The sequence below is a fragment of the Ustilago hordei genome (genome assembly GCF_900519145.1).
Source record: "Ustilago hordei strain Uho2 genome assembly, contig: UHO2_contig_21, whole genome shotgun sequence".
Classification (NCBI taxonomy): Eukaryota; Fungi; Basidiomycota; class Ustilaginomycetes; order Ustilaginales; family Ustilaginaceae; genus Ustilago; species Ustilago hordei.
The window spans coordinates 127,912-147,436 of record NW_024545274.1 but is presented as its reverse complement, the minus strand read 5'-3'; the positions used below and the strand labels follow the sequence as shown (position 1 = coordinate 147,436).

Genomic DNA, 19,525 nt, shown 5'->3' with positions numbered 1-19,525 from the left:
CTCCAGAGAGTACCCTCTTCGTCGAGTACTGTACAGGGGGTCCCTCTAGCACTGCTCCTGTCCTCCTTGAGCTATGTGTCGCCTCCTTCGACACTGCTCCTCCTCCACCTCAGGACCTGCTTGCCGGTTGTCAGGGGTCTCGCGCCTGAAACCCAGGTCGGTCTGTTGAGATACTCAGTGACTATCAAACTGTGCAACAGCTATTGTCTCAGTATCGGTCTCGACAGGCTACATCACTTGGTGACTATCAAGTTGCGTGATGACAGCAGGTGGCATTTGTTGTATATACTATTGTAGGTTTTGGCTGACCTCTGTGGACACTCTGTTCAGGGGTAGCTCAGCACAATCAATATCAATGTGTAGGTTATGATGACACCAAGGTCTGGTGTGAGTGTTGATGATGATGAGGTTGATGGTGTTGGTGATAAGGTTGGTGGCATCAACACAAGTGTCCAGTGTGTTGACTGATGCTTGAGGTGATCCCCAGACTGCAGTGGACTACTGCCTTTGGTTCTATCTATATCTGGACCACTGACCTGCTATGGGCCACCTTTGGATGTCAGGTAGTGGTGATACAACACACACACTATGATGAGGAGCAACCTTGATAGATTGCTGCTATGGTGACTGAAAACTAATGAGTACTTATGTTTCTAAAGTATTGACTAGTTGTATGGTGAGTAGAGTGGATGAGGATCCACTCGACCTATGATGATGAGAAAGCATGGTTATATACCTCTTCACAGCATTGCCAGCGATGCTGCTCCTGCTCTCTCTCCAGAGAGTACCTTCTTCATCGAGTACTGTTCAGGGGTCTCTCCTGCTTGGCACCCCTGTGCCTCTTGAGCTGTGTCGACTCCTTCGACACTGCTCCTCCTCCTTGCTATCCTGCTGCTTGTTTGGCACCCCTGTGCCTCCTGAGTGGTGTTGACTCCTTCAACACTGCTCCTCCTCCTCATGACCTGGTGTCGACTCCTTCGACACTGCTCCTCCTCCTCAGGACCTGCTTGCTGGTTTCCTATACACTGCTCCTTCTCCTTTAACTGGTGACGATTCCTTTGACTCTTGTCTCTCGAGCCCCTGAGTGGTAACCATCTGCATGCTCCTTGAGCTTGGTCCTCTTTGTGGCTGTGCCTGGCCCTCCTCACATATGGGCCCAGTCCTCTTTTGCATGTGAGTCCATAGGAGTCCATGGTCTCCATGGAGACTGCACTATGACCATGCTCACCACTGGTATCGACTAGATCTCCGATACCTGTGCTCCTTCCATATGAACCAGTGACCCTCCTGCTTCTTGAGCCTTCAGGCCCATGACAAAGTGGTAGGAGACCCCTGAGCAGGATGAAGTCGACAAAGTAGGATTGTCGCCTCAACAGGAAGTAGGGATAGGAGGGGCAGGATAGCTGTGGGAGTCAGGTAGAACAGGAGAGACAGGGAGGCCATACCCAATGGACAGGGATGCCATACCCTGTGAGGAGGGGAGGGGAGGGGCCACAGTGATGTAGACACCATGGCAAGAGGAGATAAATACACCCTGCTGCCATAGTGAATGAGTGGATCCAGCATCCACTCTATTCTTAACTAAAACTATACTCTACTGTAACATATACTTAGTTGTTTCTGTCATATAGTGCAATTGCAGGCCATTGCTACTAATCCAAGTAGGTGTGTCATATCACCTCTCATTGACATTGTCTGTAGGCAGTCATTACTGTGGTCCAGATAATTGCCTCTCTGAAGGCAGTATACATACTGTGGTCCAGGCTTCTCTTATTGATTTGCCATTTGATCATTGACACCAAGAACACTTGTGTCAAAGTGGACAAACCTCATTCCTACACTAAGGGTTCTGCAACAAGCTGGAACTGACTGTGCTGTGCTACCACTGAATGGAGTGTTCACAGCAGTTAGCCGAAACTCACTGAACAAACAGCCTTCAAGCAGTTTCAGTGAAATTGGCCAACAGGTGCATCCTCAAGCACATGTCACAGGGCCCGCGCAGAGGTCATAAGCAGCCGTGCTGCGCAGCCGCCGAAATGAGCTCAGCGCACCAGCAGCGGAACCAGTCGATACCCAGGGGTCCAACCAGTCTTGCCGATAACGGCTGGAAAGCAAGGAGGAAGAGAAACTTCATCGAGATTGGTCAGGATGCTGGGTACAAAGAGGTTTCACCGAGACTGGCCCAAGATGAAGCAGATCAACCAGCCCATGACCAGATGAAGGTGCCCCACCAAGTTCGGAGGAATGGCTATTGAGAAAGGGGGAACAGGGACCTCGCCATCAGATGAGGTGGGAGGAGACCCCTGAGCATGATGAAGTCGATGAAGGAGGATTGATGCCTCAACAGGAAGAAGGGATAGGAAGGATAGGAAGGATAGGAAGGGCAGTATAGCTGCGAACGGCAGATAGAACAGGGGAGACGGGGAGGCCATACCCAATGGATGGGGACACCCTGTGTGGAGGAGGGGGAGGGGTCATCGTGGTGAAGACACCATGGTGAGAGGAGATAAATACACCCCACTGCCATAGTGAATGAGTGGATCCAGCATCCACTCTACTCTTAACTAAACTATACTCTACTGTAATGTATACTTAGTTGTTTTCCATCATAATAGTGCAATTCCAGGCCATTGCTACTAAACCAAGTGGGTGTGTCGTATCACCTCTCCTTGATGTCATCTGTAGGCAGTAATACTGCAGTCCAGATACTACCTCACCAAAGGCAGTATATATATATATATATATTGCAGTCTGGGCTTCTCTTATTGGTTCACTGGCTGGTCACCGACACCTTGAACACTTGTGTCGAAGAGGACCAACCACATTCCTATACTAAGGGTTCTGCAGCAAGCTGGACCTGACTGTGCTGCATTACCACTGAATGGAGTGTTCACAGCAGTTAGCTGAAACTCGTTGAACCACCAACCCTTCAAGCAGTTTCAGTGAAAGTGGCTGGCAGGTGCATTCCCAAGCATGCTCACTGAAATTGGCTGAAATCACCCAGACCGGTAGTTCTCGGGTTCCAGGTACATGACCGCTGACATGGGCCTGGTCCTCCTTTGCATGTGAATCCGTTGTACGGGCCTCCTTGCCCATGGTCTCCATGGAGACTGTACTATGACCATGCTATAGCCGACCCTTCTGTAGATCGGCCTGATCCCCTGATACCTGTGCTCCCTCCATATGAACCAACGGCCTTCCTGCTTCCTGCGCATTCAGGTCCATGACACCAGGTAACAACATATCAGCAGATGATCGGGTCGATCATGTACCTCATGATGTCAACTCGACCTGACCTTGCATTTGCGGTCAGGAACCTTGCTAAGTACCTCTCCTTACCAACAGCAGTGCACCTCAATCAAGCCTGGCACCTCCTTTGCTACATTTTGTATATGTGAAATAGCAGGTTGACATACCTTCCCAATGGTGACAACAAGGTGCCACTAGCCTACTTGGATTCCAACCATGCTGGGAGTTGGAAGGAGAACCAATATTCCACATCCAGGTTCATGCTTATGTTGTTTGGAGGAGCCATTGCTTGGAGGAGTTGTTGGCAGGGGATTATATCGATATTGACTGCCAAGGCAGAAGTGGTAGCTCTTAGCAATGCATGCCATGACATTGATCGGCTCATCAACATTGTCAAGGGTCTCAAACTAGTCAGTGATAGTGACACAGGGGTTGTGCTCCACACCGATAACCAGGCAGCACAACAGGTCACAACTTCAGATGGGCCTCAATGAAACAAGGCACTCACACTCCATGCAGCATACATCAAAGACTCAATGAAGAAGGGGCTTGTCATCATTAAGTGGGTCCCAGGTGAATTACAGATTGCAGATGGGCTCACTAAACTCCTCAATGCAAGAGGAAGCAAAAGGTCATGCAAGGACTTAGGCGTGCTCGCTAGATAGGGCAGCCACCGATAGGAGGAGTGTTGGAGGTCCACGTGACCTTGTATCGGCAGCGTCGGACCATTGCGCTGATCATCAGTCTCCCAGTGTGAGTTGCAATCATTGGTGTAACCAACGGAATGGCCGACGGCGTTTTCCCATGCCTGATAAGAGTTGTTGGAAAAACTGTTGGGTGGTCCCTGACAATCAGATCAATGCATCTGACGGGACTCTCCTTGAGGGCTCTGATGCCCTTCATGCTCCAGGCCTCTCTCCTACTTCCTGTCAGTGTCGAGACATGTATATATAGTGTGCAAAGTCGACCAAGTTCTTGCTGCAATGTATCATCTTCTTGTTGTCCAAAAACCTAAAACCAGCCTGTCCAAACATAGCTACGCAAGGCGACTCCACCTCCAACAGAAGCAGCGAATTGGTATCGCAGTGTTACGTTATTACGTGCGCAAGCTGTATGCGCGGTGTAATGGTGTAACTAGATGGATTGCCGGAAGAAGGAGATCTAGATGGAAGCCAGTTTAAGTACCTGCTTCTGTACAGGCAAGCAAGTATGATCAAAGATTTGCAGATAGTTTCGAACTTTCTATCGAACTCTCAGTGCGACGTGTGCTTGCGCGAGAAGATATCGATCGAGCTTTCTCGTACGGCTAGTATTCGCACGAGAGGTGCCCAGGCGTGACACGCAGCTAATGTTCCTTTCTTCCCGTTTTGCGTCCCCCTTTCTTCCTGCTTTATTTCCTCCCTTGTTTGTATCGAGTTGATGCTATTTTTGCTGGCAATCGCATCGTTCCTTCTCCCTCTCAAGTGCGCTATGAGTTGAGGCTGTGAAGAGTTTGTGACTGATCTGAGCACAGAACGATGACGTAAGACTTCAATTCCACCACTGAGCTCGCCATTGTCCCACCCTCGATGATCTCTCCGCTTGTGTTGAGTCAACATCAACAATCTTGAGGCACTTCCGGCCCGGCGACACGTGTTGACAAACGTTCGCAAGGTCTTGCCGAGCTTGACCGATTTCCCTGCGGTTGCTGAACATGCTGGTCGAGCCACTCGTCGCGCGATGGCGGCCTCATTTGGCATCAAACGACCCACTCAACCGTTGCCACACCCCTCCATTGAACGACACTGGTGATTGGAGAGTCCACAACACTCTCAACACCCCCTTGTTGTAAGGAACCGAGACGTCTGGGGCTTACCATTGCTCGTTGTATCCGCCCACCAAAGTACCGATCATTGTTCGCAACCACTGCCAGCTACTAATCACGGCATCAATGTGGCAACCTCCTCACTTCATCTCCATGACCCACAAGACTGCGATCAACACTCTCATCCCTCCTACTTATAAGAAAGAGTGATTTTTCGATGAAGCACATCTTTCCCTCCCTCCCCCCTTTTTTCGATTGTCTGCCTTCTCTTTTCGAACCATCACATTCATTCAGTCAGTCCTTCGTTCGTTTCTCTGGTAGAAACGTCATCAAGATGATACCCAATCCTTTCCCTCGCGTTCTCCTCATCTCTTTCTTCCTCGCCACTCTTTCCCTGGCCTTCAACCCGGGCTCCAAGCGGGGCCATCTCAACCGAAGAGGCGAAGAGCAAAGCGTAACGGCGCCCCAACCCGTTCGACCATCCTCCTCCTCCCCTTTCATCCCCTCCCCTCCACCTTCCACCGATGTCTCCAGCCGTCCCGATCTGTCCACCGGTTTTCGTCGATCTTCTAGCTTGCCGAACAATTTTTCCCCATTGTCAAGCTACAAACCCGCCCTTGACACCGCAGAATGGTCAGCTGATCTCCTAAGTCCTAACGCTAGAGATGAACAATCTCTTCCGGCTGATGTGCCTGAGGCCGAGATTAAAGAGACGTATCCCTCCGATCAAAACTTGGCGCCGATATCGAGGCAAAAGGTTAGGTGGTCGAATTTAAAACCTTCTGCAATTACGTTTTCGTCGAGACTCGCAAAGGTGAAATCGGAAAATGGTAATCCAGACAGTTTCTTCAAAAATGTTCCGGAAAGGTGGCCGACGAGGCTAAGGACGAAGCTTAACTGGTGGACGGCGATGGCGAGGCCTGTAGGCCCTAACCAGCAGCAGATGGATCAGAATCCTGTAGCTGGTAGACGGAATAGATTGGGTGATAGGGTTGGAAGTGCTTGGGGTAGGATGAAAACTGCTAGCAGCAACATTGGAGAAAATGTGAGGGGGTTGTTTAAGGGAGGTAATCCTTCAGCTGCTGTTAGTGATGCTAGGCAAGAGGCAGGGAAAGGGAAAAACATCGCTCTTGCCGCCGAGCCTCTTCCCAGCGGAGCCCTCGACAAATATCTCACCAACCCCGCCAACTCACACATAAAAGAAGCCATCTCCCAACTACCCCAAACGACAGACGCATATCAACTCGTCTCATACTCCGACCCAACCGCACCCGGCGGAGCACAAGTTTACCGGTTCTACAACAAACCCAATCATGATGTGTACAGGGAAAGTGTTGGCTATGTTCCACCCATATTGCACGATGCGAAGAAGGCAGAGGCCGAGATTAAAGAGACGTATCCCTCCGATCAAAACTTGGCGAAGAAAAAGGTTGGGTTTAATTTAAAAAATAATATGATTGGGGAACCAGAGAATGCAGAGAAGTTTTCCACTCCCCGTTCCGCGTTTTCGTCGAGACTCGCAAAGGTGAAAGATAGCATCTCGTCACGCTTCGCTCCTGTCCAGGAAAAGATGAGAATTCATCTGGCGGACCTTAAAGACCATATCGCAATAGCCAAAAACCCCAGAATAGTAAACTACTACACCACCGGTGGCAAACCAGCCGTCCACGAATTCGGTGAGACCGCATCAGATAGAACAATCCCATACCAAGCTCGGGATGCAGCGCAGACTTTTGGAGAAGCAAGGGTATTTTACGATCCAAAGAATTACAAGAATCAAGTGCGGGTGGTGTATACCGGTCAATCCCCTGGTGGAGGCCTTGCTCCACCAGAGATGTTCGGAACGTCCGTGGTTCCCGAGAATAAAGCTCTGCCGTGGCCGAAAGCTTGGAGGCCGGAGGGAGTGCGGGATACGATGTCGACGTTTGGAGTTGCTCATGAAGGCACTTTCTTGTACAGAGTTCCGGAAAGGTGGCCGACGAGGCTGAGGACGAAGGTTAACCAGTTGCCGACGAGGGTAAGGACGGAGGTTAAGCAGTGGCCGACGAGGGTAAGGACGGAGGTTAAGCAGTGGCCGACGAAGGTTAAGCAGTGGCCGACGAAGGTAAGGACGGAGGTTAACCAGTGGCCGACGAAGGTAAGGACGCAGGTTAACCAGTGGCCGACGAAGGTAAGGACGGAGGTTAACCAGTGGCCGACGAAGGTAAGGACGCAGGTTAACCAGTTGTCGACGAGGGTAAGGACGGAGGTTAACCAGTGGCCGACGAGGGTAAGGACGGAGGTTAAGCAGTGGCCGACGAAGGTAAGGACGGAGGTTAACCAGTGGCCGACGAGGCTAAGGACGAAGGCTAACCGGTTGACGGCGATGGTGAGGCCTGTAGGCCCTAACCAGCAGCAGATAGATCAGAATCCTGTAGCTGGTAGATGGAATAGATTGGGTAATAGGGTTGGAAGTGCTTGGGGTAAGATGCAAACTGCTAGCAGCAACTTAGGAGAAAAGGTGAGGGGGTTGTTTAAGGGAGGTAATCCTTCAGCTGTTGTTAGTGGTGCTAGGGAAGTTGCGAGGCCTATTCGACGTTGAACGTCTTTCTTTTCGTCGCTGTACACTTTCGTTTCTTCTAGAACGTCCACTTTCGTTAATGAATTTGGTATCGATACAACTACATTCCCTTTCGTACTTATGCTCTACTGTTCTTTGTGCCGAGTGCAAATGCGGGTGTTGCAGGGTAGAACACAGAGTTAGCAGCCTTAACAATATCAACCTCGCCTGCCGCAGCGCCTCCGACGGTCGGAGGATTAGACCATTGAGCATATGTCATCCATCTCCCCTTCTCCCCTCTTTCCTCCTCCTCATCCTCTCGGTCGGCAGGGGCAAGACTTACACTCTTCCTCCCGCCACCTCTACCTTTTCCTTTCCTCGCTCCTTTCTTCCCCGCTGATTCTTTCTGTTCTCCTCTCCTATCTCGCCTCAACGCCTCTCTTGCGCTTAGTTCCACCGCCCACAGCACCCCAGCTTGGATCGGTAACAAACTTCTATCCTCTCTAGGATCTGGAAGGATGCGCACGGGCACATCACTAGGTGCTAGCGGTCGAAGATCCTTCTCTAACCTTGTTTTCATGCCTACTGCGTTCGATAGACCGCCGGTGAGAACTATGTTGCTCCACATCATATCCCCTGCACTAGCCATAGAGGCGGGCAGGGAGGTAATGGAGTCGAGAATGAGTTCAGGGAAGGGGCTTTTGATCGAGAGAGAGGGCGGAAGGGTTGAACAGGTTTTCCAGAATGCTGAAACGTTCGGATGATAGGGTCAGTGATTGAAGGTCCTCTCTCTCCTCCTCCTCCTCCTCCTCCTCCTCCTCCTCTTCTTCCTCTCCATCCTTCTTGGGGATTGTGTGAGAAGATGAGGAAGAAGAAGCGATGAAGGGCGATGCGTGTTGGTGGGAGTTGACATGTGGCGACGCTGAGCGAGGTTATGCGGAATTGTCGGAATATCACTAAGCAGTCATGTGATTTCACTGAACGGGCGATCGACCTGCATTATCTCGCAAAACGCTCGTGCTATAACTCGGTCCTACCACCTTACTTCTGCTCAACCTCACACATCCCTTCTCCACTCGACCTCAACCTCACACTCCGAACTCTTCACTCCCTTGTCCAGAAACGCAATCTAAATCCATCATTCGATAGAAGCAAAGCACAAAAAGATGAGGGAAGAATACATGATAAAAGCCGTGCCACCTTCAGACGCGCTTGCAATGGCGAGGATCCAATACGACTCATTCAACAATGCCAACAATACTACGGTCGATGAAATATCCGAGTTGATCGAAGCGGAAATTGCAGGTGCCCAGTCTACACTATCCTCTGTTCTCACTAGGGAGGAGAGGATAGAGAAGACGATGGAACGACAGCGAGAACTGTTTGATGCAACACGGGCATATACTTTGATTGGAATATATCGTTCTTCTCCCTCTTCAGAAGCTTCAGAGGATTCAAGAGAAGAGTTGATTGGGTTTGCAGTTTGGCGAAGAATCACCAGCTGCACTCCGCCCGACTCGATGGAAACAGATAGAAAGGAACGACTAGAACCAACACTACACAACCGTTTCTTTGCCCAGATGAACCGAACTAGAGAAGTTACAATGCTTGGAAAGACTTATTGGTTTTTAAAACTACTAGCTGTCTCGCCACAGTACCAGAGACAAGGTCATGGCACAAAGCTGCTAAGATACGGATTGCAAAGAGCAGAAACAGAAAAAGTAGACGCCTATTTGGAAAGTAGCCCAATGGGAAAAACAACCTATCTCAAAGCCGGATTTAGAATACTAGGTTTCGATAGATTGAACCACAAGAATGCTAAGAAAGGTTATGTAGAATGGCCCTTTATGATTTATCAACATGCATCCAGCCAGGTATAGACTACCAACAACACCAAAGCCCAAACCCCCCAAACCCCCCAAACCCCCTCCCCGGAATGTCTAGAAATGCAAAAGCTGGACACTCCAGATAAGACGCATGTTTGTGGAAATGCAATTGCAAATGACACCGATGACTGTCGAACCCCAAGAAACCGAAGCATAATACAGATATACACAGCGAAAATTCAAGCAGCCCGCTCTTCCACCAATTCCACCCGTCGAGCGCACTCGGGAGAAGGACTAGGTGAAGAATGCTTACACCTTTCTTGCACCCGCTTCGCCTCTACATGGCGTTTGTAAGCAAAGATGGTCAAGGATGCCAGCGTCGAGAGAGCCAGTGTGCCTGAGATGAATGCGATGAACCCTGTAAAGCCAAAGCTTCCATATGCTGACTTGGGACCGAGATGGTCTGGGTAGAACTGAACTGCAATGATCGGTCCCAGCATTGCTGCTAATCCCCTTGCGGCGACTAGATAGAGGAATCGTAGCGAAAACTCGGCAGACTTGGTTTTGTCCGGTATATCCCTCGATACCGGCGTCAAGAAGCTGGCAAAGCCACCACCGGACATACCGAAGAAGACAACATAAAGTATAATCTTGGCCAATGAACCCCGCGCGAACCCAAAGACAAGAACGGTAAACACCAAACTGAGCAAAGTCGAGGTAGCCATAATCAACGGGTAGGGGAACCTGTCCACCAGGTAACCCAGGACGAAATACGTGACCGCAGCAGAAGCGTTAAACGCAGACAGCATACCTGTCGAGGTGGAGCTGGAGAAGCCCATCGAAGAAGCATAGTTGGAAATGTTGAGTGAGACCGAGTACCATGCGGTTGTCTGCGTGACCAGTGCTACTACGTTGAGCAAGGTCAAGGTGGAGAGTAGCGAGCGCGGGAAGGCAGGGATGACAGCTTTCCATCTCATCGCTTTCGAAATGCGAACCGCCTTTCGACGCGGGGCAAGACACATTACTGCCGAACCTGAAACGATGAGTTGGATGAGTGCGCATGTGCGTAGTGTCCATCGAAAGCCAATCCGTTCGAGAAGCTGGGTGAAGATGATAGGCCAGAGAATGCCTCCGATCGCAGAACCGGCAAAGATGAGTGCTATTGCGAAGCCGCGTCTCCTATCCCACCAATCAGGCAACCACAAGATGACAGTTGTGAAGAGGTTGCCACCGAAAATACCAAGCAAGAGACCTTGGAAAAGGATCAGTAAAGCTACCGAGTTGGCGAAACTAGCGATCAGGAGCGAGAGCGAAGAAGCAACCACACAGACATAAGTGAAGCGAGAAATCAGGCAAGGAAACATCGAGTAGAGACCAAAGGTCAAGAGTGGGATAAAGTGCTGCCCAGCTAGGAGGGTGGTGCCGACCGAGGAGGTGGCGGTGAGCGAGGATTGATGGAAGGGAGAACGATGATCGTGTTGATGGTAATCTTGGAACGAGCCGTACCCGTAGGATGCACCCCAGATCATAAACTCGGTTGCGGCGGAGGCGAGGATGAACTTCCATGCTGCCCAGCCGCGGTCTTTGATGGCCTCATCGTCGGCTTGTTCGGAGGGAGCAGAAGCATCGCCTGTGGGTTGTTGAGATCGAGCAGAGGTGCTGTTCCGGGGCCGCGATTGATCGTTGGTATCGGCCTTGTGGACGGCAGCATCTTTTTCTACATCCTTGTCCCTGTTGGCGTCGGCGCGGTGCTTGTTCGCCTCGCCATCTTGACTCTTCTCGAGATGTGGTGAGGAGGGGGAGTTATGCTGGTGTTGTTGATGAAAGTGCTGATCGATTTCTTTGGCATGGGCCGCGAGCTCGGCCTTGTCCATTATATAGTGAGAGGTGGGCTGGCTTCAATCAAGGGCCAAGTTTGTATCTGCAGCTTGTCAGTGTGAGAGGATGAGAGGATGGCGTGATGGCGTGATGGCGTGATGGCGTGATGGCGTGATGGCGTGATGGGATTAGAGAGATGTCGCCATCCGATACCGAAAGGCAGGGGCAGTTCTTATGTACGCTTTCGCAGGCTCAGTGAATACAAAAGCTCAGTCCGTCACTGTGACCGTGTCGGAAAGCAGCCGACGTCGATTGGCTGGTGGGATCGTAGCTGGTGGGATCGTTGCTGATGTGATCGTGGCTGTGGGATCGTGGCTGTGTGCTAGTGAGGTTGTGTGGTTGTGATGTTACAAAGAGCGTGTGACTCAAGAGGAAAAAGGTTTGGCCGGAAAGTCGCCGAAATGAAGCCGACCTTGAGAAGAAGAAGAAGATTGACAGCTGCTTCCCCCGCTCCAAGCCAGGCTCCTTTCCAGCAATGAAAAGACCGCACGAGACCCTGCTTGTCTAGAGGAGAATAGCCGCGGGTGTCCGACCAAGGTGAAAATCTGCCGATCCGTTTCAAAAGTTGTGAAAATCGGTGATCTGACGCGGTTGCGAGTCGAATCGTGCAACAACTCAAGATTGTCGATTCAGCTAGCTGCTCGTCACCATGTTACTGCTGCACCCGAGCAACACCACAACCGCTCCTAACGACAGAAGACCTCTTCCACTCCACATCCCATCTAACGTCGTCCGTGGCTTTGTTCGAAAGGATAGTCAAGATAGCGAATGTATTGCCGGACGTCGAATCATTTGCCGTGGTGACAGCAGCTCGGTGATTAGTTGTGCAACGGACAGAGCTGAAAGCTTGCGTTTTTAAGCACCATACTTTTCTTTGTTGCGATGGAGGAGAAAGTCACTGTTGCAAAGCCGCGATCCGAAGCCACCTGGGCACTCGCATGAACGATGACCTGCGGCAAGATGCGCAGGTTTCTGTCTGACACTCGGACTTTACCGCGTTATTGAGGAACAGATCGGGATCGGTGATCAGAGTCGGAGATCAGATTCGGCGATCCGAATCGGTTTTTTCTTCATGTATGCCATGAGAAGGCCGGCGGGAGGGCAAAAATCCGAGGGATTTGCAAATCTGATGTCGTATGCCATCATTCCTCTTCCTTGCTGTTTAGCGTTTGCTGTCGAGATGCGTCACGAAAAGTTTCCGGCCATGCGACGAGATGCGGCATTACGATGCACACAAGGACCGTCAATCGAAACCATCTCTCTCTGCTTCTTCTGCCTCGGTCTTAACGAGGACGGCGCTGTGGTGAAGGAGAACATGTCGCACGAGCTCTGTGAGCAAGGATGCATTGCCGCATTTCGCATACGCGCGATCGTCACCTTCTTCTTTGAGAACAAGGGACAGGAATCTTGTCGAGTGACACAACAGTCGGCCAATAATTTCATTCTTGACCAAGCTGAGTTGCATCCAAGACAAGATATAAGTAGCTTGCACCCATCCGCCGTCAACACGCTCCATCCATCATCCACACAACTCGCACAACAAAAATGTCGACAGTTAACCTGGGTACCGTCTTCAAGGGCTCCTCGTCCGGCAAGGTCGTCAAGGGACAGGGTGCCGACCGCACCATCAACGCTCGCGATGTCGTCATTGACATCACTCACTCCGGTCTCTGCTACACCGACATCCACTACCTCGAGAAGGACATGGTTCTTGGTCACGAAGGTGTCGGTCTCGTTTCGCAGGTTGGCCCGGAGGTGAAGGACTTCAAGACGGGTGATCGTGTTGGTTGGGGTTACAACCACGATTCTTGCGGAACGTGCAAGTTCTGCAAGAAGGGTCGTGACACCAACTGCTACAGCAACAAGATGTACGCCAATGCCGACCTCGATCAGGCTTCGTTCGGCGACAAGTTTGTCATCACCGAAGAGTTCTGCCACAAGATCCCCGATGGTCTTGAGCTCAAGCACGCTGCTCCTCTCCAGTGTGGCGGTGCGACCGTGTTTGGTGCGATGCACGATGCCGGTGTTACCTCGAATGACCGTGTTGGTGTGATCGGTATCGGTGGTCTGGGTCACCTTGCGATCCAGTTCCTCAACAAGATGGGTTGCCAAGTCGTCGTCTTCTCCGGCTCGGAAAATAAGAAAGAGGAAGCGATCCAGCTCGGCGCTCACGAGTTTGTTGCTGCCAAGAAGAACCCCAAGCTGGAAGGTGTCAAGCCAGTCGACTTCCTCATTGTCACCACCAGTGCTCAGCCTGATTGGAAGACCTACCTCAATGTTCTCGAGAAGGATGCGACCATCATTCCCCTCTCTGTCGACATGGGCGACTTTGTCTTTCCTTACTTGCCCATCATTGGCAAGCAGCTCAAGATCCAGGGCTCGCTCGTTGCCACTCGTGAGGTGCACGGAAAGATGCTCGAGTTCGCCGCTCGCCACGGTATCAAGCCGATCATCGAGGAAGTCGCCATGACTGAGGAGGCTATCAACGCAGCTGTAGAGCGATTGAAGAAGGGTGACGTCCGATACCGTTTCGTCGCTGTTTCGCAAACCAACAAGGTCAACAGCGCCAACCTCTGATATCTTTGCCTCGTCTCATCATGATACCGCTTGCTCGCACTTTTGTACTATGACCACCTGTCTCTCAAGGATCTGCATTGCAACCGTCTAGCGTCTACTATCCGTGGGGCCGCTAAGGTGGCTAGCGGTGCTGTGTATGCTGACAGCGAGCAAGTGTTGCCATCGGCGTGCTTCCGAAAGTGAGTAAGAGCAAAGTGGCGCTTGGTTAGTTAAAGTTAGCGTGCAATATTCCCACGCCATATTCCCACGCCATATTCCCACGCCATATTCCCACGGACAGGCGTGACTCTGTGTGACTCTGTGTGACTGTAGGGTGCTTTCGCTTTCTCTGGTTTCTTTTGGCTGCTCTTGTGCTTGTTGTGTGACTTTTGCCAAAGAAAACGGCTTCTCCGACATACGATAGTGATTGCAACACCCACGCCTCGTCGGGCCCTCCGCTTTGCTCACTAACACGGCTGCAATCATCACTCAGCTTCGACGGCTGCTCCGACACGATCGAATGGCGCGCGCTCAGTCGAGACCAGCAAAGGCGGTAGAAGAGAGATAGAGCCCACACACACTCTCTCTCTCTCGCCACCATGCCAACACCATCGATACCAGCCTCTCGCATCCGTGATGGCCTCCAGGTCGTTCATCAATCAATACACCATCTGGCCAACACTTATCGCACCTGGCTCACCCTTGCACCTGCCTACAGCTATGCTCCTGCGCTCATCCTCTCCTCCCCCTCTTCCAGCAACCAACACATGCACGAACCATTGGCGTCATCATCCTCATCCTCATCATCATCCTCAACAGTGGCAATGGAACATCAGCCAAACGCAGAGACCCTAGCCCGAGCTTACTGCCCAATAGCCGGCCCTAGATGGGACGAGCACCGCGAACGCATCATCGCTTCCACATCACTCAAAGGTCTCACCCTTGTTCGTAGTCAGGTCGAAGCTGAACTCGCAGCTCTGCAGCGGATAGCAGCTGAAAAGGGAAGCTGGCAGCAACCTCATCCCTACTCGAACGGCACACATCACATCCGATTCTGGCAAGAGTTGCTGTATCTCGCTTTCGCTTTCGGTCCAGTCTTGTCGATACAGGATCGTTTTACGTTCAGCATGTCAGCTGCATTGCGTCGGAGGAACAAGATGCGCAAGCTGCGAGGAGAGAATGTCAACAGTCGAAGCGTCAAAGTCGATATCGTTTCCCAAAATGGTCATCGATGGACACGTCTCTACATCATCAAACCCGAGAGCTTGCGTCAGGAATTCAGAGAGGCAGAAAGCTACATGGTCGACGAGCAAGACGATTCTAGTGATTGCGCAGGCTCCCATGATGAAGCGCAACTTACTCATAGCCAGAACCATCTTGCAGCAGCAGGCGAATCCTTCCACGAACATCAACACACGCCCCAGTGTTTGAATCGCGTCAACAGGCAAAACGGCACATCATCCACAGAACAGTCAAGCTTGAATGCAAACCGCCTAGGGTCTGTCGATTCGATCGCCTTCGATGTTGCCGCTCGCAAGAGCTCTCTCGTCAAGCTCATTCACGAACTTGGCGCTGCGGCAGAGACCGAAGCGAAAGCACGTGTACAAACATCTCAAGAGCACGGCAGGCAGCTTGCCTTCATGCCCATTCATGTCGAGATTGTCGTGACGCGCATGCAGCTTCAATCGCCTTCTGAGCCGCTTCCCTCTGTCCAAGAGCTTGGAAGGCAAACAGCACTCTCGCACTTTTATCAGATGTCAGAGTGGGACCGCTTCAACCACCGACTTGCAGCCATCGCACAGGAAGCGCAAAGGCACAACGTCGACATGATCTTTGGCTATCGCACCCTACCTGACAGCCTACTGGACAACATTCAGCCTCCCAGCCTTGGCTTGTTCGACGATGCAGCCAACGCAAAGCCCATGGGCCTTCCAAACATCCCAGCAGCGCCAACCAGGCCACAATGGCGCACAACGAAAGAGATCAATCTGGATGTCACAGCCATGATCGCGCTTGTCAGCGACACCACGCATAGCAAGTTCCGAGAAAGCAGCGCGCAGACCCCAGCTGTCGACGAGTCAAAGAGGCATCCCAAGATCCAAGATGGCGAGCACGGATCGGGCGCTCTATACCAACATCACTTTCGTACCTTTTCCATTCGCAAAGAGGCCTTGGAAGCCAGAGCGGCCGAGCTCTCCTTGCAAGATGATCAGCAGGATCAGGCATCAAGGGCATTGGACAATGCAGCAGCCAAGGAGGGTCGTGCGTTGGCGATGCAGTTAGAGCGAGAGATGACAATTGAAACGCTATTCGATGCAATCCTTGGTCCCATTTGGGGTGGTGAAAGTGGCCAAGGATCCCTCAAACCAGCCGATGGCACACCTGTCCAACTCTTTGCTACCGTCGGCGCATTCGACCGCCTCCGTCGCGTCAGCTCCACTGTCGGCGGATCCAACGAGAAACGCAGAGTCAGAGCGCTGCTCGGTGAGCAAGGTGTCGATCCGCAAGACTTCTGGACAAACTCCAAATGGAACACGCCAGAGCATGCAGAACTGCGCAGATGCCTTCTACTACCCATCAAGCCACTCCAAGACTTGGGCCCGGGAGGCTTTGAATCGCTCACCCGCCTCAAAGAGGTCTATCCGGATCTACCGCGAGCTCACTTCATCTCGCACATGGTCGACATGCTCGAAAGCTGTCTCAGCCAGCTGTGGGGTCCTGACTGGTGTGACATCTCCGAGGATTTGCCGAGAAGCAAGTACAAGAAGCTTCGTCAAGGTACGGTGCATCAAGCCGGTGGTCAGACCTACACTACGTTGCGGTCCATGCATGCTTGTGCAAGGTACGGCATGACGACCTTGACGAGCAACATGGATAGCATACAGTGGTTGCTCAAGGAGATGAGCCGTCGGCCGTACTCGGAGCAAACAAAAAAAATCCTCCAAGATGCTAGTGAGGAGGAGCTGGAGCGCTTGAGGTTGCAGAGAGATCCATTCTACTCTTGCTTTATAGTGTTGCATCCGAGATCGCTGAGCGAGCAGATGAGGGTGACGACCAAGGCGCCGGCGTGGAGCGAGGTGTTGGAGGGCTATCCTGGTCGACTTGTGCCTCCTGTGTCTTCCAAAGAGGCGAATGGGCATGCAACATCAAACGCACATTTAGCGGCGACAGTGCCAGCAAAGCATTCAGGGGAGATTCAGGCCTACACAATCGATGACGGAGTCACTAATGACGCCGACGACCATATCACATCATCGCAAGGCCGCATCTTGTACTCGGTCGATCCGATCGCCGCAGCAAGGCAGCAACAGCAGCAGGACAAAATCGAGACGCATGACAGTAGCATCATGCCTGGCTCCTCTTCTCGTAGCGACAGCGTTGGAGAAAGAACAGCCGCGGACTCGATGATGAAAAAGTCCAGTCAGACGCCTTTGACGCCGCTCGGCTTGCAGTTGCAAGTCGAGCCCATCTACTATGCTCACAACGACAAACAAGCAGCGACAGCAACAACGGCTCCCCAGCCACGCAGAGGCGGTCCTAGCCGAGCACGACGAATGCTACTAGGACCCAAACCGCCAGCTCAACTCAGCATACGACACTACCGTTGGTGGTCCTTGGCACGCTTAGAGCGAGCTTGGATACGGTTGACAGATCCTTTCGCTTGGAAGGAGCCGCAAGACCGCAACGGACTGTACAACAATGATCACCGCCACTCTGATTCTCACCACAACCTCGACGACCGACACTACGAGGACGACGTGCAGCCTGGCCTAGCATGGTGGAAAGGCATCACAGCCGACTTTAAGCTCAACAAGCTGCATTGGCTGGTGCTTTCCTTGGTCTATATTGGATGGGTTCTTGGCTTTGCATATCTTGCTAAATCGCTTTGGTACGAATCTGCGGTTGTCGGTATCGATGGAGCCTCTCGATCGCCCGCTTTCTTGTCATGCACGTCGACCTACTGGCTTCGAAACGGTGGATGTGGGTTAGATGGTCAAGATTGCACACCCTTCTACACTCCCCCTGGCGAAGCGGGACAAGCGTTCCGATGTCCGGCCAACTGCATCGATGTGACACTTCTCAACCCTCGTGCGGTCGGAGATCAGCTTGTCAACTACCAGCCGCTAGTCGTGGGAGGTGGTGATGCAAACCACACCTATCGTGGCGACTCTTTCATCTGCGCTGCTGCCATTCACGCCGGAGTGATCAAAAATTCAAAAGGCGGATGCGGATCAGTGAGGCTTATTGGGTCTTACGCTGGATTCCAAGGCAGCGACGCCAACGGGATCGACTCGATCAGCTTCGATTCCACTTTCCCGATCGGCTACCAATTCGAACAGACTCAAGGCGAAGGTCAGTGTACCGACCGACGATGGGAAGGCTACCTACTAAACGCGATTCTTTCTGCCGTCGTAGGCTTCGTTCTGCGTCCCAAGCGAATCGTTTGGTTCTGGACACTAGCTTGTGTCGGATATTGGCATATCAACCTTGTCTCGTATCAGAGGGATTATCCTCCACCGATCGGAGCAGCTTTTGGGGATTTCTTACCTTTCCTGTTCACCTGCTATGCGATTTGGAGGTTGGCGTTTCGATTCGTTTGGCCTGCATTCACGCACTTGCCCGTAGAAAGCACCTTTTGGACACTTGGATTTTGGTGGTTAGGTGTCCTACTAAATCTTGTATTCGGCAAGGTCCCGATCCAGAGGTTAGTGGGGAACGATATTAGGCAGCAACCTGGTGGAATCGTCGCAGTCATCGTCGTTGCTGTCATCGTGCTACTGGTAGCGATCAACCAGATTAGGGTGATGTGGAAGACTGGATTGCTCCCAAAGTATATCTCGCTTTATGTGGTGGCAGGGGTATTGGTGGGTCTAGCAGCAGCTGTTCCGGGCGAGACGTTGAGGTTGCACCACTATATAATCGCGTTGGTGTTGTTACCTGCTTGTGCGTTCCCGACGCGGTTGGGGTTGGTGTATGTTGCGTTTTTACTGGGCATGTTCACTAATGGAATAGCTAGGTGGGGTTTTGATGGCTTACTTGAAGATAATGCTGTAGTGCAAGGCGATGCGACGGGTGGGACTGCTAGACCGACTTTTAATACCACTTCGACCACCTTTGCCGCCGCTGATGGCGTGGTTTCGTGGAACCCGATCCCGGCAGAGCAAGTGACAGAGTGGGACGGATACGAATTGCTAGTGGACGATGTTTTGCGGTATTCGGGTAAGGCTACCACCTACAACATTACGAGTTTGTTGCATCTCTTGGAGCAGGAGAGGGTGGATAACGATCAAAAGGTGGGGGAAGGTGTTAGTAACGGCACGATTGTGCATGTTGCGCATTATTTGAGGATTGCTTTTAGTTCGCAGGGTAGTGCAGGGGATTTTACTCGGGCTGCAAAGGCGGTTTTGAGGAATGCGAGTTGGGTGGATGCTCCTCCTGGGGCGACATAACTTTGCGGGATGGATAGTTTTGCAATGTTGATGCATTACACTCCTTGGTTTGCTGCTTGTCGTTCTTGTCCTCCGCATCCCCCTGAATGAAGGTGATTCCTGATGGATGCACAGTCTTTGTCGGGCTTGCTGCTGGGGAGGAGATTGTGGTCTGAAGTGGTGATATGCTAGCTTGCTATGCTGAAATACTAATACAGATGATGACTTGTTCGAGTCTTGTCCT

At 51.7% G+C, this 19,525-nt stretch overlaps 5 protein-coding genes across 5 annotated transcripts; 4 read left to right on the top strand and 1 right to left on the bottom strand.

The window, feature by feature from the left end:
• Positions 1-5,387: 5,387 nt before the first annotated feature.
• On the top strand, positions 5,388-7,634 carry UHO2_06794 (uncharacterized protein; the record flags this gene model as incomplete). Its single annotated transcript, XM_041557832.1, has 1 exon — positions 5,388-7,634. The coding sequence occupies one exon, from the start codon at positions 5,388-5,390 to the stop codon at positions 7,632-7,634; it is 2,247 nt and encodes a 748-aa protein (XP_041413766.1).
• A 1,124-nt stretch (positions 7,635-8,758) lies between these two features.
• UHO2_06793 (uncharacterized protein) lies at positions 8,759-9,472 on the top strand (the record flags this gene model as incomplete). Its single annotated transcript, XM_041557831.1, has 1 exon — positions 8,759-9,472. The coding sequence occupies one exon, from the start codon at positions 8,759-8,761 to the stop codon at positions 9,470-9,472; it is 714 nt and encodes a 237-aa protein (XP_041413765.1).
• A 185-nt stretch (positions 9,473-9,657) lies between these two features.
• On the bottom strand, positions 9,658-11,292 carry UHO2_06792 (uncharacterized protein; the record flags this gene model as incomplete). Its single annotated transcript, XM_041557830.1, has 1 exon — positions 9,658-11,292. One exon carries the CDS (start codon positions 11,290-11,292, stop codon positions 9,658-9,660), a length of 1,635 nt encoding a protein of 544 aa, XP_041413764.1.
• A 1,549-nt stretch (positions 11,293-12,841) lies between these two features.
• On the top strand, positions 12,842-13,873 carry UHO2_06791 (putative NADP-dependent alcohol dehydrogenase; the record flags this gene model as incomplete). The annotated part of the gene is made up of 1 exon (XM_041557829.1): positions 12,842-13,873. One exon carries the CDS (start codon positions 12,842-12,844, stop codon positions 13,871-13,873), a length of 1,032 nt encoding a protein of 343 aa, XP_041413763.1.
• Positions 13,874-14,451: 578 nt separating this feature from the next.
• Positions 14,452-19,302, top strand: UHO2_06790 (uncharacterized protein; the record flags this gene model as incomplete). Its single annotated transcript, XM_041557828.1, has 1 exon — positions 14,452-19,302. The coding sequence occupies one exon, from the start codon at positions 14,452-14,454 to the stop codon at positions 19,300-19,302; it is 4,851 nt and encodes a 1,616-aa protein (XP_041413762.1).
• Positions 19,303-19,525: the final 223 nt, after the last annotated feature.